The 20400-nt window shown below is 40.2% G+C and overlaps 1 protein-coding gene and 1 pseudogene across 1 annotated transcript in view; both read right to left on the bottom strand.

The window, feature by feature from the left end:
• SPTLC2 (serine palmitoyltransferase long chain base subunit 2) overlaps positions 1 to 20400 on the bottom strand; it is a 110010-nt gene that overhangs the window by 11502 nt on the left and 78108 nt on the right. Inside the window, exon 10 of the mRNA XM_059373640.1 lies at positions 2700 to 2835. Coding sequence (XP_059229623.1) covers positions 2700 to 2835 — 136 coding nt within the window. The remainder of the gene's footprint in view (positions 1 to 2699; positions 2836 to 20400) is intronic.
• LOC132029201 (ubiquitin carboxyl-terminal hydrolase isozyme L5-like) lies at positions 18704 to 19724 on the bottom strand (annotated as a pseudogene).

Below are 20400 nucleotides of genomic sequence, written 5' to 3'. Positions count from 1 at the left end.
TCTCCCTCTGCTCCTCTCCACTGCTGGCTCGTGCACTCAGACTCACACACACACACACACACACACACACACACCTTCTTTCTCAAATGGATAAATAAATCTTAAAAAAAAAAAAAAATTGTCAGACTTCTTCAATTCAATCCTAAAGTGGTCTTATCCCAAATGGTCTCCTTCACGAAGGTGAAGAATATAGTTCTCAGAGACCTATTTTTGACAGGGCTTGCCTAAACTAATTTGCTGTTACAGCCTTAAAGTGTTCTAACACATAAGAGTGATTCAGAGGCTTCAAAATGAACATGAGTTTAAAATCTTGTCCTTGAAATGTTAAGTTTGGCAGTTTAAGTAATTCTTTTTTTAAAAATTTTAAATATTTTATTTATTTATTTGACAGAGAGAGAGTGAACAAGCAGAGGGAGGTGCAGGCAGAGGGAGAGGGAGAAGCAGGCTTCCAGCTGAGCAGGGAGCCTGCTTCTACCTCTGCCTGCTGCTCCCCCTGGTAGTGCTCTCCGACAAATAAATAAATAACATCTTAAAAAAAAAAAAAAAAAAGATTAAGGGTGGAGAGGAGGATCTGCTGTAACACTGATTTCTTTCTGCTGGCAGAATGGCCAACTAGCATTAGCCCCCTAAGTTTATTTATTTCAGTGATTTCTATATCCAACACAGGACTTGAACTCACCACCCCGAGATCAAGAGTCAGATGCTCCTCTGACTGAGCCAACCAGGTGTCCCAAAGACCAGGTATTTTTTTGACTGACTTGAATGTTAAGCTGTCTTTGGAATTTAGGGTTTCCTTTGGTTTTGTGAGGCAACCTCATCCCCAGGCTTCAGCTGACTGCCCAGACTCCACAAATCTTGTTTCACTCCCCACCCCAGACCAAACTGGTGACATGGGACCTTACTCCATATACATATCTTGTCTAAACGACACAATTCTAACTTCATGTACATTTTATTTGCTAATTATGTTGTTTCTTGACCATTCCCTTAGGCTGTTTTTTTTTGTTTGTTTGTCTGTTTTTTAAGTTTATGTAAGTAATCTCTATTCAATGTGGGCTTGAACTTAACCCTGAGATGGAGAGATCAATGTTCCTCCAACTGAGCCAGCCAGGTACCCCTTCCCTTAGCATTTTAAAGCATTTGTTTGAGAATAAGACTCCCCCCCATTATAATTACCTGAGTAACTAATTACACAAATGCCAGCCATTCCCCTCTCTAGTACTTCCTCTGACCCCGACCACACTGGACCCTCCCAAATGGTCTAGTTCTTTCTTCCGTTTGCCTCACCCTCTGTAAATCTTAATTATAATGCACATAGTAGCTTCCCTTGTAGAGCAAGTTAGACCCAGTTCTCTCTAAAGAAACAGTTCTAGAGTAAGTCCTCCAGATCAGACAACTCTTTGTTTACTTACGATAACTCCATTTAAAGGAGAGAAAACCCTACACACACCTCTGCTTTGGTTCATACTCTCCATTGCCTCTGAAGACCAAATGCGCATATGCCTTCCTGTTGAAAACTGAACTCCTTTTCCCTCAGTGGCCACCTTTTCCCAACTGCCCTCTTATCATCTTTGGAATCCCCCTACTTCTAGGCTCTCCACTTTTGTCTCCCCTCCTAGAGATCCACTTCGATGAATATTTACTGAGTGCCCTCTAACTGCCAGGGACTCTGGTGGGCCCTGGGGATTCAAAGATGAATAAAAATATTTGCTCCTTTAATGAATTCCACTAAACCTGAGAAACGATCCTCATCCAATTTTATAGTAAGATCCAGTCAAAACTCACAAATCTGAAAAGATGCGTGTTTTTTTTTTTCACTGAGCCTATAGTAAGCAGATAACTCCTTTCTTCTACATTTCTGATGCAGTTTTGCATACATTTGATTTGCAAGTAATTTTATTTGCTCACTTCCTATTACTTTTCAAATGTCTTCTGGTTTGGTTACACCCGGAGCTCTCAAATACACTGGAAGCTATTCCAGGGCAAGGCTTTCTGTTATACATGAGTTGCACACACGGAAGAAACTGGTGTAGGCTGCACCTTGGATAGCCACGCAACCACATGCCCTGACCCCGCAGCCCCACTCAGCCCTGGAGCACTGCGCTTCGGCTCCACCCACCTTCTTGCTATTCCTCAATCGGGTAAGCATGTTCCTGTGTTCTGGCCTCTGCAGAGACCTTCTTTCTCCCAGCGGCTAACTCTGCTCCTTCAAGCTTACATGTCATTTTCCCCTCCCCGCTCTCTTGCTCCCCCCACCTCCCCGTTTCATACCGTCATCTGCCTGCCCGCGGGACACTCTCAATCCCCCATATCCTGCTCTACTTTTCCCTATAACATGTAATGTCGTCTAATAAATTATGTCACTTATTTACTACATTTGTCTGACTCCTGCCCCATTAGAATATAAGCTCCCCAAGGGCAGGGATTTTTATATTTGTGTTCTGTCCACTGATCTATCCCAATCTCCTAGAAGAAAGCATTAAACTCAATATGTTTAATGAAAGACTAACAAGCTAACACGTCTTACAAATTAGAATCTACTAACCCGGAATCCACTAATTTGGAATTTCTAGCAAATCTTGACGGTTAACATAGTGAGGCCCAGATGATATTTCCCAACAAAATACACAAGCCTGAGTCTAATATCACAGGAGCCCTAAGTCTAATGAGGCCAGTCTATAGCCTGCAACAAAACATACCCAATTTTGGCCGGCATATAGAGCATCAAAGGCACAACTGGAGAGTCTTCATTCCCATAGATGATGAAGCCCATCTCTTTCAGCCGTCTCCTGAAATACCTCGTGTTTTCAGCTAACTGCTGGATACACTCTTTGCCTGGAAAATCATGAAGAAAACACAAAGTAATACTAAGAAAAAAGGAGTGGAAAAAAGACAGCAATCTATCTCCATTTTATCAATCAGTCATGTATTCGGTTCTTCATTTCTAACACAAAATATTTTCACATAACAAACTGTATGGAATATAAACAAATCTTGCTTTGTGGTTTGTCACAGTAGGTGTTCCCGGCAGATTTTGTAATAACATACGAAATGAAGTTCAACGATTAGCACTGTCTTGGCACGTTAGCATCCTTACACATTGTCACTCCACCGCCCCTTCACAGTCGTGCTCTTCATTTCATAGATTCGAGGACTCTCACAAAGGTGGTGACTGGTCTGCAGTCACACGGTGATATGAGACTAGAATCTAGGTCTCTCATCTTCAAGATTCCTTCCAATGAACCGCGCTGCAAATAATTTTACACATACGACCAGATATACAGCCATAAGAGCCCTAAATTTTCCTCTAAAGAGTTTGATTTTAGGGGCATGTGGGTGGCTCAGTCAGTTAAGCGGCTGCTTTCAGTTCAGGTCATGATCCCAGGGTCCTGGGATCGAGCCCCGAAATTGGGCTCCTTGCTCAGCGGGAAGCTTGCTTTTCTCTCTGCCGCTGCCTGCCACTCCCCCTGCTTGTGCTTGTTCTCTCTCCTTCTCTGTGTCAAATAAATAAATAAAAGCTTAAAAAAAAAAAAACTTCAATGTGGGTGGTATTTTAAAAAAGTTTGATTTTATGTCACCATCTTCCTAAAACTTCTATCAGACAACAGTAGTGTATCCATAATAACATAAAATCATATTTTTAATCTTAGTTTATTCATCTTCCCTAAAATACAAATGGTTCAAACAAACATTTCTTAAACTCCTAACTAACTAAATATTTGGACTGGGTTTTGACATTATGGTAGATCAATCTATGAAAAGACATCCAAAGAATCGTTCTGCTCTGAAGAGAAAGCCTAAATTTGAAACATCAGCTTGCAAAGGGCCAAGAACTGTTTTAGGGTCTTCTCGACCACAAACACTCACAAACAAGGAAAGGTCGCAGTTATTTTCTCACGTATATTAGAGAGCCAACAAATTCACATTTTACAAAATACAAACGTCATAAAATTCAAAAGATAAGTTAATCAGTTGGTCAGAAATACAGGTGGCTACCAAACATCCTTAGAATACCAAATTATCCATCCATTCACTGACGAAAAGCTACCCTAGATAAGTCTGCTACGAATAACCCAAAGTTGATACTTTGTGCAAATAAATTCAAGTTGACTTCAACTGGCTCACTGTGAGCTCTGAGGAATGCCACTTCAGTTGCGAGCCCAGTCTCACAACAGTAAAGCAGGCATTAAAGTGCGTTACATTTCCTTACGCTGAGAACTGGTGAGCCCTGTGCCCAAGTTTCCCCCCAGAAATACCTACACATGCTCACTCTATGTTTAGGAAAAAAGAGACTTCTACTTCTGGCCAGGATAGAGTACCCAGAACCAGATTTTACCTTTCTGCTATCAACAACAGAAAACTGGACAAAGCACACGAAACAAAATGTATACAAAATGTTTTTCAAACACTGGGCCATGGGCAGCACGGGACTGTGCTGTTGGAGAAAAGGAAAACAAAACATGAGCCTCTGGATTGCTCCCTGACTGGCTGGAGGCAGGTCCAGGCTGCTGCCCAGGGAGAGGAATCTAGTCTGGTCCGGTGAGGACACCTGAGATCGGCGTTGGGGATGCTAAGGTGGCTAGGATTTCTCAGGCAGGATACAAGAGAGGAAAGAGGAGCAGAGAGAGGTGTGGGGTCTGCAGCAGGGTCCCCCGAGCCTTTGGCAGAGTGCCATCTGGTCCGCATGAGAAGAAACCACCAGGGGCTGGGGAAAGAAGCACCAGAATCAACAGTTCCCAGGCTTATATGGAGCTGGCGACAGTTTGTATTTTCACCTCCCCAAATGGGAACACCTCAGATCATACTAGTCGTGGAACGAAATTAGCTCTAGACTAAAAGTTGCTATGGATCTCTCCTGACACCTTAAAAGCAAGTCTGGAAAAGATCCAACTGATTCGAAGAATACAGTTCAATACTACCGAAAGGAATGCAACAAGGTGCAGCCCCCAATAATGTGAAATTTACATCTGGCAGACAATAAAAAATTCCACGCATTCAAAGAAACAAGAAAATATGACCCATCAACCAGGAGATAAGTCCATCAACAGAAACAGACCAGAAATAACAGAGGATCGGCAGACAAGGATATACAAAATGCTATTGTAAATGCCCTCCATACATTCAGAATGGTGGAGGAAGCGTGATAAAGGGAGAAAGGAAATATATAAAAAGGAACACACAAGTGATACATGCAACAATGCTGATGAATCTAAAAAGCATTGTTACACGAAATAAGCGACACAGATTACACACTGTGCATTCATTTATAGGAAATCCTAAAAAAGACATAATTATAGATCCAGAAAACAGAGTAATGATTGCCAGGGAATGGAGAGAGGACTGCCAAGACAGGGGTAGCAGGGAACTTTTGGGGGGCGGGTATGACAAAAATATTCTATCGCTTGATTGTGGTATGGTTACCTGACTATATACAATTGTCAAAACTCATGGAATTATACACTTAAAATTGGTGAACTGTACTGTATATAAATGATATCTCATTAAAGATGGTTTTTATTTTTATTTTATTTTTTTAAAGATTTTGTTTATTTATTTGACAGAGAGAGATTACAAGTAGGTAGAGAGAGAGAGGAGGAAGCAGGCTCCCTGCTGAGCAGAGAGCCCGATGCGGGACTCCATCCCAGGACCCTGAGATCATGACCTGAGCCGAAGGCAGCGGCCCAACCCACTGAGCCACCCAGGCGCCCTAAAGATGGTTTTTAAAAAAATTTAGTGATACACCTGCATATTAGTATATATTATTTTTTCTGCACCCACTTTATTATTTTGCAACTTGCTACTTTTTTCTCATCACAAACCAACTATTTAAAGATTTTTTTTTCTCATTCCAAGAATATAAGAAAAATATCAAGGAAAAAAAGAAATCTTAAGGATGTAGACCATAACTTCTCCTCCCTCCCCTTTTAAAAAAGATTTTATTTATTTATTTGAGAGAGAAAGCAGGCAAAGGCAGAGGGAACAGCAGAGGGAGAGGGAGAAGCAGGCTCCCCAATGAGTAGGGAGCACAACGAGGGGCTTGATCCCAGGACTCCAGGATCATGACCGGAGCCAAAGGTAGAAGCTTAACTGACTGAGCCACCCTGGTGCCCCAGACCTTAACTTTTCCAATTACTGTATCATTCTAAGCAAGTTTTCTTTCTTTCTTTTAAAGATTTTATCTATTTATTTGACAGACAGAGATCACAAGCAGGCAGAGGGAGATGGAGAAGCAGGCTCCCTGCTGAGCAGAGAGGCCGACTTGGGACTTGAGCCCAGGACCCTGGGATCATGACCCAAGCTGAAGGCAGAGGCCTCAACCCACTGAGTCACCCAGGTGTCCTAAGCAAGTTTTCTTTAATGAAAGCAACTGAACATCTGTCTCACTATTCATCACCACCTGCTCCCCGACAAGAGTCTCAGAAGAAAACACACCTAAAACGACACTCACATACCACAACCTGAACATACTGGGAACAGGCATTTAAAATCTCCAACTTATACATCCCCATTATTGTTGAACAGTTTTCCTTTGTAAAGATATACCACCATTTTTCTGTTTGTTTATCCACTCACATGTTAATGGACATCAGAGACTAAAGACCTTCATCTTGGCAGCTATAAAGTTAGATTAAAAAGAATTCTCTCCGAAACATATATTTAAACATCCTAGTCACACTGGAATTGAAATAAAATTTAAAAATAAAATGAAAATAATAAAAAAAGAATTAACACCTCAATTTCATTTGATCCTAACTGCTTTTAGATGGGTAGAGTAAAAGAATGTACTGTTTATACTTTACACATAAAGAAACAGGCCCAAGGATGTTAAATTATTTCTCTAAGGCCTCTCTTTCTGGAGGCAGATCAAGATATTCTGATTCTGTCAGTGCTTTTTCTTCTACACCACACCAAGCAATCAGGTATTTTTCAAACTTTAAAGTGTTTAGCCCTTTATTGGGTAGGAGTATCTGAGTCTTATTTTTAAAACAGCACCGACTGGCAAATGAATGGGGTTGGGATGAATGAGTCTAAGGAGACCCAGGGTAAGTATGAGACAAGTGAAAAGCAGTTATTCTAATAAACTCGGCCTAACCAGCAAACGGCAATCACTGCTGGTGAGTACAGACAGGAATGAAGACTGGAAGCGTCAAAGAAAGAAGTCAGCTCAATCCGAAATGGCAGTCACAGTGAATCACACGCGTTAAGTGGTCTATTTAACCTACAAAGTCATAGCCTGAACCTTGAAACTGCCAATATTTGACTGTGACCTAAAAATGACAATTTCTTGTGGTTCAACCTAAAAATTTTAAAGATGGTAACAGGAAAAACAGACAAATAATTGTACACAATTCAGTAAGCTCTGGCACTTATACATACTAGGAAGTAGTTACATAGTTATTCTTAAGGTGATGCTGAATTACAAAGACAACACAATTACCCATTTTTAATTAAATATCATCTAAAATACTAGTTAAGAGGCACCTGGGTGGCTCAGTTGGCTAAGCTTGTCTTCAGCTCAGATTCTGAACCCAAGGTCCTAGAATCCAGCCCCATGCTGGCTCCCTGCTCAGCAGGGAGTCTGCTTCTCCCTCTGCCCACCCCACATTCTCCCTTGTGTGTGCCATCTCTGTCTGAAATAAATAAAATCCTTAAAAAAAGTAAAATAAAATACTAGTTAATACTAATGCCAAGAAGTGTAATCGCTACTTAAGTCCACTCTGCTAGCTCATTTCTAAGGAGTTTTCTTACCACAGAGTTGCAGCAAGTTGTAATGGGCTGGAAGAATGGTCTAATCGCAATTTCTTCTTTCTTTCTTTCTTTTTTCTAAAGTAATCTCTACACCACCAACATGGGGCTCAAACTGATGACCCGAAGATCAAGAGTCACATGTTTTACCACGTAAGCCAGACAGATGCCCCTCCAATAGGGATTTAAAACATGTGAAGTGTAAAAAGATTTAGCTTTACTGAAAAAAAAAAAAAAATCTAACTCTTAAAATGTCTTTATCCTTTTTGAGAACACAGATGGTGAAAGAAGAGGTCAGCATTCTTCTCTACTTTTCAAACATAAATCTTAACTTTTTTTTTTTAATAAAATTTTTAATTTATTTATTTGACAGAGAGGTCACAAGTAGGCAGAGAGGCAGGCAGAGAGAGGGGGAAGCAGGCTCCTCACCAAGCAGAGAGGCTGACACGGGGCTTGATCCCAGGACCCTGAGATCATGACCTGAGCTAAAGGCAGAGGCTTAGCCCACTGAGCCACCCAGGTGCCCCAATTTTAGCAGACTTAACAAAATCCGCACACAACTACTGTATATGCACAGTTTTAACTCTTGGTGAACAATATAAATTGGTCATTTTCTCAAATCTGAGCACTTTTCTTTTAATTGACAATACTGAATTTGATGAAATAGTTCATCATGTATATGGTTCATATAAATGATCTTTATATAGTTCATCATTTCATTCAATGAAACAAACATGTTTTATTGAGACTTTTATGGATGTACATATTTGTTTAGAAGTAAGGATCAGTTTAATGCAGATTCAACATTCAGTTGTTTTCCTTTAGGCTCCTGAAAACCCCAGAGACTTCAGAATATTTTTTTATTACTGTTGGTTATCAAATCTAAATGTTCAGTTGCCAGCACACTTCCTCTTTCTTGGAAGAAGTAAATTATTTTTAGAACTCTGATTTCCTGATTAAGTAGAGTCAGGAATCCCAGCAATTCTCCCCATTAAAGGATATGCTTGCACATGTAAGGAATGTTCTGTTTACCTAGGGTTTATTTAGTTCAGGAATATCTTAAGTCTTGGGACAAGTCCGGCCTTCCCTGAACTGTGTGCATCTGCTCCCTCTGCTCAGCTTTACCCAGTTTAAAATCAAAGTCAAACCCTCCACTTTCCAAAAGAACCCATCCTTCTCTTCTAATTTATCAAAAGCATTAGTCCTAAGAAATTAATATTTTGCCAACATTACCATATTTCATGGTCAGGTTTTCAGATTTGAGTCTTTCTTAGAAAACACAGTCTCAAGAGACTCTGTTTTTCTATGAATTGATAATATTACGCTCACCCAGAGATGTTTAAGCTTTTTTAATCCCAAATTCACCTCTCTGGCAAACCCTTGCTCCTACTGCATTCCTACAGTAGCATCATTTTTAACTTGTTCTCTGCTGAGTATTTCTGTGCCCTATCACACGCTGCTAATTCCAATTATAATGCCCCATAGCTCTCCTAAAGGCATTCGTCCAGTAGGCAGTGAGGACCAGACTTGTTAGCAATACTTTGTGCTAGCCTTTCCTTAGTTTTTCCCTCTTACAAAATATGTAGAAGAAAAACCCAATACTAAAATATCTAGGGAAAATGACTTTGTGAGAATGAAAGCAAATGCACAGGTGGAAAATAAATATTTGTATGGTTAGTATTGTCTGATTTGTGCCTTCATTCATATGATTTTTTAAAAAGAGAAAGGAAGGGCCAGCCCCTTTAGGCTTTCATTTCCTGCCTCTAGGCAAGGGCTTTAACTCCGTAAGTACTGTTTTCATAACACTTCCCCTGTCTTAGAAATTCCTGGAACACCCAGCACCAAAAATTTCAATATTTTTCCAGGTTTGTCTTAAACAACAAAGGCTGGCAGGAGAATGCCTGAGACCACCCCATAATATCTAGATAATTCTGTGGTGTCTGTTTTAAGTAAAAGGGGGATTTTTTTTTAAGCGTGATTATTATATAGTAGTTGAATATTTTTAAGATATAAATTGAGTTATCAGAAATTTAATCTCATTCCAGTTTTTTTTAACTTCCTTTGATTTTCCAAGTATTTAAATGCTTATTTTTACTTAAAGTATTAACATTCCTACAATAACATGCACAAATCTTAGGCATACAGTTCAGTGAATACTGAATACACCTGTCTAACCACCAATCAGATCATGAGATTAGAACGTTTCATGTTTCCCAGAAGGCTATCTTGTGCCTCTTTCCAGTCTCCATTCCTCCTTGCTAAAGATAATTTCGACACTATTTTGACTTCTATCACTGTATATTAGTTTCGCCTATTCTTGAACTTCATATAAATGGGAACATCCATGCAATACATATTATCACTCTTTTGAATCTGGTATATATTATTCATCATTATGTCTTCTGAGATTTATGAGCACATTTGGATGGAAAAATATGGTTCATTTGCATTGCTACCTAGTATCAATAAATATTGTTAGAATATATTACTAGTTATTCATTCTGCTAATGGATATTTTTAGTCATTTCCTGATTTGGGCTGTTATTAAGAGTGGCTGTCTTGTATTATCTTACGGCACACAATTCTGTTCTGTGTTTGTACCTAGGAATGGAATTGCCAGGTCATAGAATAGACAGAAGCTTACATTCAGCATATATTGCCATTTTTACAAAGTCTCAGTTCACAGTTTCACTAGTAACATCTTGAGCATTCCATAGTCTTGTCAACACTCAGTATAACCTTTCCAACACATTTTAATGTATTTAAAAACACATTTCTAGGGGAATTAGAGAGGGAAGAAACATTATTTATTCTTACTGAGATTAGGAGCTGTATCATTTTATCTAAATGTGTTTATTCACTACTTGCTTTGCCTTGCCTTGTCAATCCAGCTCAATATTTTGACAATATTTACTGCGTTCTACCCAAGAAAAAAATGTACAAAAAAAGCAGAAAGAAGACCTAAGCAAATGGAAAGGTATCTGTGCTCATGAGTCAGAGGACTTAGTATTGTTAAGATGACAGTACTTGCAGGGCGCCTGGGTGGCTTAGTGGGTTAAGACCTCTGCCTTCAGCTCAGGTCATGATCCCAGGGTCCTGGGGTCAAGCACCACATCGGGCTCTCTGCTCAGTGGGGAGCCTGCTTCCCTCCCTGCCTCTCTCTTCCTGCCTCTCCGCCTACTTATTCTCTCTCTCTCTGTGTCAAATAAATAAATAAAATCTTTTTTTTTAAATGACAGTACTTCCTAAGTTGATCTATAGATTCAACAATATCCCTTTCAAAATCCCAGCTGCTCTTTTTGTAGAAATTGGCAAGCAAATCCTAATATTCATTTAGAAATGCAAGAGATCCATAATAGTCAAATTGGAAAACAAACAAAATTAGAGGAGTCTCGTGTCCCAAAGCTGTAGTGTCAAGCTAGTGTCGTATTGGCATAAGTATAAATACATAGACCGAGAAATACACGAAGAGTATAGGGGTACCAGGATGGCTCAGTCATTTGAGTGGCTGACTCTTGATTTCAGCTCAGGTCATGGTCTTGGGATCTTGGGATCCAGCCCTGTGTTGGGCGCTGAATTCAGCGAGGAGTCTGCTTCAGGATTCTCTCTCTCCCTCTGCCCCTTCTCCTGCTTGCTCTTTTTCTCTCTCTAAAATTAATAAATCTTTAAAAAAAATACACACACACATATACACACACAACTAAGAGTCCAGAAGTAAACTTGTTAATTTCTGATTAGTTGGTATTCAACAAGACAGCCCAGTGGGGAAAGAACAGTCTCTTTTAATGAATGATTCTGAGACAACTGCATATCCACATGGAAAAAATTAAGTTGGGGGCACCTGGGTGGCTCAGTTGGTTGAGCGACTGCCTTCGGCTCAGGTCATGATCCCGGGACTCCGGGATGGAGTCCTGCATTGGGCTCCCAGTTCCATGGGGAGTCTGTTTCTCCCTCTGACCTTCTCCCCTCTCATGCTCTCTCTCACTCTCTCTCTCAAATAAATAAAACAAAATCTTTAAAAAGAAAATTAAGTTGGACCCCTGTCTCCCACCATATACAAAAATAACTAGGGGGACGCCTGGGTGGCTCAGTGGGTTAAGCCTCTGCTTTCAGCTCAGGTCATGATCTCAGGGTCTGGGATTGAGCCCCCCATCGGGCTCTCTGCTCAGCAGGGAGCCTGCTTCCCCCTCTCTCTCTGCCTGCCTCTCTGCCTACTTGTGATCTCTGTCAAATAAATAAATAAAATATTTTTTAAAAAATAAAAATAACTAGGAGCACTTGGGTGGCGTGTTAAGTGTCTGCCTTAGGCTCTGGTCATGATCCCAGAGTCCTGGGATCGAGCCCCGTATCTGGCTCTCTGCTCAGCAGGAAGCCTGCTTCTCCCTGCCCCACTTCCCCTGCTGCTTGTGTTCCCTCTTTTGCTGTGTCTGTCTCTGTCAAATAAATTTTTTTTTTAAATCTTAAAAAAAAAAAACCAAAAAACCTCTAAATGGATCAAGGGCCTAAATGTAAGAGCTAAATTTACAAAATTCTTAGAAGAAAACATAGATGCAAAACGTCATGACTGTGGGATTAGTCAGGGATTTCTTTCTTTCTTTTTCTTTTTCATTTTTTTTTTTTTTAAAGACTTACTTATTTTTGAGAAGGAGAGTATGTGCATCCAGGGGAGGGCAGAGGGAGAGGGGGAGAGAGTCTTAGGCAGACTCCTCACTGAGTGCAGAGCCGCACTTGGGTCTCAATCTCATGACCCTGAGATCAGTTGGATGCTCGACCAGCTGCACCATCACGGCACCCAGGCAGTGATTTCTTAGTTACAGCACCCAAAAGAACAAGCAAGCAAGAAAAATAAATTTTCCATCAAAGCTTTTGTTCTTTGAAAGACACCTCATCCATAAAGTGAAAATACAGCCCTCAGAATGGGAGGAATTTTTTAAATCATGTCTGATAAGAAAAAACCTTTACAACTCAAACTAAACAACACAATTAAAATAACCCAAGTAAAAAATGGGCAAAGAATTCAAATAGGTATTTCTCCAAAGAAGATACACAAATGGCCAATAAGTGCAAAAAAAGAGAAGGTATTCAAAACTGTCAGACATTAGAGATATTGAAAATCCAATGAAAACCACAGGAAACCACGTTACACATACTAGCGTGGCTAAAATAAAGACAGTAACATCATTAGTGAGGATCCTAGAAATCAGAAAGCTCCCATGTTACTGGTGGAAATGTTAAGTTGCCCAACCACTTTGGAAAACTAATATTTTTATTTCCAGCTCCTCCCAAAGCAGACACCATAGAATTAGCATCTTACCCAGAATTCTCTTCCTAGGTATATTCCCAACTAAACTGAAAGACCATGTCCACATGATAGCTTGTATGTGAATATTTATAAGCAGCATTTTTCATGATAGCCAAAAAGTGAAAACAGCCCAGTGTGCATCAGCTGATGAGTGGATGAACAAATTGCGGTGTGTCCATGCCCAGACAGTGAAAAAAGAACGGAGTATAGATGCACGCTACAACATGGATGAACCTGGAGACCATCATGTTAAGTGGAAGGAAGAAGACACAATAGGCCACATATTATATTGTTCCATTTCTATGAGACGTCCACGGCAGGCAAATTCATAGAGACAAAAAGTAAGGTTAATGAGAGAGGAAATGTGGACAGACTGCTAACGTGGTTGGAGTTTCAGGGCGGGGGGTGGATTATATACCAGTGATGGTGGCACAACTTTGTGACTATACTAAACACCTCTGAATTGTACACTGTAAAGGTGTGTATTTTACAGACTGCAAATTACATTTCAGTAGAAGGAGGAGAAAAACTAAAAGAGAGTAATGAGGGAGTACAATGATATAAGCTGTAATAATTTGGAACAGTCAATTAATGGAATAGAATTACAATTCCAGAAAGGTAAGGAAAGGGCCTGCTGAAGAGAGGCCCTACCTAACCATATAGTATATTACCTTTTAATACACTGTTAATTGGTTAGCTCGTACTGGGTTTTCCCATGTGTGATTTTATACTTTAAATATACCAGATTTCCCCACATGTATATCTTTCTCTAGATAGTTGGTGATTGACTCTAAGGGAGGTAAAAACGTGCCCAAGATCTATATACAGCTAATGCATCTCCCACTTAAGTTTTAAGGCTAGAGAGAAAAGAAACCTATGCTCCCTCCCTGTGAAGAAATAACTTTAGAGCCAATAGTAGTTCTCAACTAACCAAGAACTCTGCTGCCTTCCTAAGACACTTGGGAAATGTCTAGGGGCTTGTTTGGTTGTCGCAGTCTGGGCTGTGAGGAAGTGGTACTGGCATTGATCACCAAGGGGTCGGTGATTCTAAATGCTTTTCAGGACACTGGACAGCCTTGACCAAGAATTGTTAAGTCACTAGCAGTCTTACTAAGAAATACTGGCAATGGTTGACTGAAATTTTCCAAGATCCCCCTCTTTGAAAGGTGGAACAGTATTAGAAATCCTGCAATGGAGATTTGGAAGTGTTACCAGTCAGGAGAACCAGTTCCAAACTCAGATCCAGCTCCTCACCACATGAAGATCGATGCTGGAGAGACAGGTGATGATGGGAAAGGAAAGGTTACTTTATTCAGGAAGCTGGCAACCTGGGAAGATAGTAGACTAACGTCTCAAAGACCATCTTCTCCATCCAGGGCAAGGCCGAGTGTTTTGAAAGGGAAGGCACGGGAAAGGGGAGGGGGCTACATACAGGAGAAGCCGGGTCCAGCCAGTTCCTCCTGAGTGGACATGAGCCTGATGCCTGCTGGCATCCTGGCAGCTGTTTCCAAATGGAGTCAGGCCTTATCTTCTGGGAAGGTTGAGTCCTTCATGCCTCAAAGCCAGTGGTCTACAAAGCTCAAAGAAAATAAGTCAGGTCTGCTACAGGTCAAGGGACTTAGGTCAGAAAGCAAAGAATGCATAAGCCTGAAGCAATTCAGCCCTTAAGACCAGCTGAAGTGCTGTTGCGAAGGAGGATACAGGATGAACGGAAGTCTCCGGGCACCACCTCTTTCCCTAGGAGCAGATGGAAGGGGCCCAAGAATCCAGGAGCCAAGTGGCCTCAGGGGCAGGCGCTCTCAGTGACATCAACAGTTACTCAGTTCTCCTTTTTTGTTCCTGTTAACTAGGATTCCCGTGTAAGACCTACTTAATATAGAAGCCAGAGTGAATCAGTGAGCAGTGGTTAAGGACACAGTCTTAGAAACCAGAGGAACCAGTGGGGGTGCCAGGGTGGCTCTGTCAGTTAAGCCTTGGACTCTTGGTTTCAGCTCAGGTCATGATCTTGGTCAAGAAATGGAGCCCTGTGTCTGGCTCGGCGCTCAGCAGAGACTGCCTAAGTTTTTCTCCCTCTCCCTCTGCTCTTCCCCACCTCTCTAAAATAAATAAATAAATCTTTAAAGAAAGAAAAGAAAAAAGACAAAGAAAAGAAATAACTAGAAGAACCAGGGAGTTAAAATCTTGGTTCATCCAACGGATGAACCAGGTGTTGGTTTGTTTCCGCGGCCACGGAATAACTCTTGAACCTGCCGGTTTCTAAAAGGGGAAGGAGGGCAACCCTCCTAAGCCTCCTCTTCCTCTCAGAAGTTACTGATGCAGGAAAGATGCTGTGGCTTAAGTAGTGAGCATGAAAGGAATTTTGATTCTCAGCTGAGGTCTACTGGTCTCTTTTGAAAGTGTCATTGTGATTTTGCATCTGAGATCTTCTACCATGCAAATAATTGACTGTTCTCAAAACTGCTGTTATAACAATAGTTAAGGCAGATATGATTCCCTCTTCACCTCAGCTCAAAATACTTCCAGGCTGGCAAGAGATTGAGCTGTTGTCCTAACATGGGATTCAGATGTAGCACCATTAGTATAAGAGAATGCCAGTTTAGATTAATAAGAATCAATATATTCTTGCATTCACTCATGGTAAACTATAAGGTAGTATCTTATCAGGGGGTAAGGCTGGATGGTAGTCAGCATGGAAATATTTAGAGATACAGCAACTGAAACAAAAAGGAAAGGGAAGAAGCATTTATTGAGCCTGGCACTCTGTTTGCTATACTAGGTACTTTCTGTGCCTTAAAGGGAACAGTACGAAGAGCTTTCTTAATCACCATGGGAATAGCCTTTGAAAATGTAGTTTGCATGTGATCTCATTACCTGATATTATATAAACATTTGTTTAAGAGATCTTTAAGATATAACCTCATTGTAGATTTCAATGGCAACATATGCTTAACACAGCAACATAATCCAACCACAGCAAACTATTGGAAAAAGTAACTTTCCAAGTAGCAAAACTGAGACATTTGGCAGAACATGAAACTAAAAGGTTGGTAGTTATATTCAGTTCTTAGATATAAGGTATTAAAGAGATAGTATATGGGGGAAAAAAAGTATATGAAATACACACAATAATGTGTTTAATAGTATAAATTAGAACAAGGTGATGGGTAATATTTTTCCATATTTTATCCTGCCTTATGACCCTTACCTCACAGTTAATACTAAAAACTAATTGAAACCATTCTTGGGGCTACCTGGTCTGTTTGGCGGACCCTCAATTAAGAAAACCCTTATCTGCTCTGAGATTATGACCTTTAAGAAGGGGGGAGTTCGGGGTGCCTGGGTGGCTCAGTGGGTTAAGCTGCTGCCTTCGGCTCAGGTCATGATCTCAGGGTCCTGGGATCGAGTCCCGCATCGGGCTCTCTGCTCAGCAGGGAGCCTGCTTCCTCCTCTCTCTCTCTCTGCCTGCCTCTCTGCCTACTTGTGATCTCTCTCTGTCAAATAAATAAATAAAATCTTTAAAAAAAAAAAAAAAGAAGAAGGGGGGAGTTCTTCAGGAGAAGTCTTTTCAAGAAGGAAAGAGGTTCTTCAATTTCAAATTCTTCCAGCCCATTATAATTGATTGGAAAGTATAAGTCTGAAGAGTAGCAGTAATTTTATTTTATTTTTCCCAGGAAAACAGATTATGTCAGCATATCCAGGAAATCTAAGAAGATTAGGAGCTATCTAATGGAGTATGATATGAGTTAGGGGACCAACTCTGGTTGAACATCATTTCTATTTGTGTCCTTTATTTTGAAAGATTTCAGTTAACACTGGAAATGTTATTTTTGAAATTGCAGACTCAAACACATTTTTTTGATTATAAGTTATACAAAAGCTCATAAGCTAAATTGACAATTATATTGCTATTTAAGCAGGTGATGAGTACATGCTATATTCTTTGAAGCATATGTTCTGAGTAATTAGCCCTAATGCCATTTAAGACAAAAATGTCTGCTGCCTTTTATATACCCTTACTTTGTACATAGGTCTTATCCCGTTTTTTGTTTTTTTTTTTAACCAGTCCTGAGACTTTAGAAAATTTGTAGCTCACAGAATACTATCTGTTCTGATTGATACCTGTTTGGGAGGGCATATGAAATTTTATTTGAGTAATGATCCAGTAGTTCCTTCAAACATTCACATTTACATGGCTGAATGAGAATCCTGGGGAATCTGGATTAAGACATAAAAAAGTGTACCTTTTGGAGACCATCTGGAATGCAGTTGGTTCAACTTCACAATCTACTTGGCAGTGGTTAATATATATAGCTCCAAATCTAATCCTTTTTCGTAAAAGTGATATAAAATTATCAATATAGTTTATCAGTAGGTAGGTAATCATGATGCTCCTCCTTTTTAGGCTTTCTGTTTCTTTAAAAGAATTAAATCTAATGATGCCATCACAGTCTATTGATCCTTTATTACTTCCTAAACATAAAATTTATTGCAAAGAAGTTGAGGATTCAAAAGGGCCTATTAAAGTTATCTTTTACATTTTCTGAGAAATTAAATTATGTACTCCTGTTTCCTTTTCTTTCTCTCTTTTGTACGACGGCACAGATTTTGACTGAAGAACTCTACACATACACATAGCCTCCGAGTGAGGCTTCGTTGTAAAGTTCAAGAGAATCAGGGTAGAGGTTTTCCTCAGAATTGCTTTGTTGCTTTTTATCATCCTTAAAAGTAAAGATTTATTGGGGCACCTGGGTGGCTCAGTGGGTTAAGCCTCTGCCTTCGGCTCGGGTCATGATCTCAGGGTCCTGGGATCAAGCCCCGTGTCAGCCTCTCTGCTTGGTGGGGAGCCTGCTTCCCTCTCTCTCTGCCTGCCTCTCTGCCTACTTGTGACCTCTCTGTCAAATAAATAAATTAAAAATTTTATTAAAAAAAAAAAAGTTAAGATTTATGTTTGAAAAGTAGAGAGGAATGCTGACCTCTTCTTTCACCATCTGTGTTCTCAAAAAGGATAAAGACATTTTAAGAGTTAGATTTTTTTTTTTTTTTCAGTAAAGCTAAATCTTTTTACACTTCACATGTTTTAAATCCCTATTGGAGGGGCATCTGTCTGGCTCAGAAGGGAGCCTGCTTCCCGCACCCCCTTGCCTGCCTCTCTGCCTACTTGTGATCTCTCTCTCTCTGTCAAATAAATAAATAAAATCTTAAAAAAAAAAAAGTCTGCTAAAATAAAATTGGGATTTTTATTGCTTTTTCTCCTGGCTGCAGCAAAAAATCACTATAAACTTTGTCTTTTTCAAATGAGCTGCATTAAAACCATACTTTCTCAATACAAAACTCGTTTCAAAATCTTCAAAGTGTTCAGATATCAAAGACAAATACAGATTTTTTTTCATTAATGATAAGGAGAAACAAGAGATCCAGTTGTTGTTGTTTTTGTTTTAAGATTTTATTTATTTGTCAGAGAGAGTGAGCAAGGAAGTGAGCATAAGCAGGGAGAACAGCAAGCAGAAGCAGAAGCAGGCTCCCTGCTGAGCAAGGAGCCCGATATGGGACTCGATCCCAGGACCCTGCAATCATGACCCGAGCCAAAGGCAGACACTAAACTGACTGAGCGACCCAGGTGCCCCTCAAGGTTCTTTAAACTCTTAACGGTTTCCATTAAGTAAGTCCAGAAGCAGAAATGTGCACACATCCCAAAGCATCTTCTTCATTGGTTTCCTGTGCTTTCTTTGCATTCTGGTCCTCTTTTGCCTTATCTACTAGTGGTATTAACTGCTGGTGTTCTGCTAGAGTCTTTAATGATTCCAAAATGAAAGGCAGATAATTATACTTCCTTTTGATATTTTCAAATCTTTTTAGTTTCTGTATTTCTTCTTTAATAAGCATCTGGTTTCTGGGAACCTCTGACTGAACAGCAGTTATATTATTACCCTGATCTGTATCCACTGGTTCCTCAGCAAATTGTCTTTGTAACTCCGCTATCTTCTCTTCATATATCATTTTTCTATCAGATACAATGCCCATTAAGTTAAATCAAATTTCACCTTTGCCGTACTTTTGTACCCTTTTTTCTATGACTAGCCTCACTGCACTGACCCAGTCATCTGGAGGCGCGTACAGAAACCAATCAGTCCTTCTCTTCATCCACCTAATTAATGCAATCTTCCATTTACAGGAACATAACTGACAAAGTGAAAAGCATCTTCTTTTGCTGATGTCTTTGCACCAAATTCAGACATCTGCTGTCTGGCAAAACTGTTGTGTACGTGTCAAATCACATCTGAACTGTTGAGTGCCAAACCTTTCAATAGCTGCATCAAACTTTGTGAAAATTCTTGAAACTCTGATAAAGTCTCTCCTAAACAGACACCTTGATGGGTACAGTTCAATAACACACTTACTATGGCTTGAGTAGCACAAGCATCTTTAATTACCTGCTTGGCAAATATATCCTGTCAGGTCCAGAGTCCTGAACTACAGAGCCTGCTGGTTCTTCTCCTGGCTGCCACTTGAAAAGAAAAATTAACCCATCAACTGGCTTTAACTCTTCAAAATTCTCAGGCTCTAAACTCCTTAATTCTTCCACTTGGGCTCTTTGGCAACCAAATTCTTTAGTGAGTTCCGTCAAGATCCTAGGGTCCCTTTTTATGAGGCACCACTCCCTAGTACTGCCTGTCATGGCCCAGGCCACAGAATGCCCTGGCTGCTACCTCAGGCTCTGTCCACCTCCCAACAGCGGCCACGGGCCACTGATCTCAGTGACCTCAGCAAACCTGCCAATGAGCTCCTTATTTAGGCCCTCGTCATCCTGCCTGCTCCCCCCACAGCCTGCTTCAGTCGGTAAGTGTCTACCTTCGACTCAGGTCACAATCCCAGGGTTCTGAGGTCAGGCTCCTTGCTCAGTGGGAAGCTTGTTTCTTCCTCTCCCACTCCCCCTGCTTGTGTTCCCTCTCACTGGGCCTCTGTCAAATTTGATTTTATTTAAATAAAATCTTTAAAAGAAAAAAAGGAAAGAAAGAAAGGAAGAAAGAGAGAAAGAGAAAGAAAGGTAAACACCTAAAGAAGTTGAATTTGGAGACTACTAACATTTTTTTGAAACCTTATCTAACATTAAGCTACAAAACTGTTAAAAAAACAATAGTACATAAAAATAAAGGATAAAAATTTCATTTATTTTAGTGTCTATTTGGTAGAAATACAAGAGACAGAGAAGTAGCATCATAGTCTTTACACTAAAGACAAAAATCTCACCAGGAAGACTACAGAGAAAGGGAAGAATGTATCGTGTGCTAGGCAAACAGACATGAAACAAACGGATGCTGAGTATCCACCAGTGTGTGCCAGACATCCAGGCC

The sequence above is a fragment of the Mustela nigripes genome, chromosome 13, assembly GCF_022355385.1.
Source record: "Mustela nigripes isolate SB6536 chromosome 13, MUSNIG.SB6536, whole genome shotgun sequence".
NCBI lineage: Eukaryota > Metazoa > Chordata > Mammalia > Carnivora > Mustelidae > Mustela > Mustela nigripes.
Note: the sequence above shows the minus strand (reverse complement) of the source record. Positions and strands in the feature narration are given on the sequence as shown.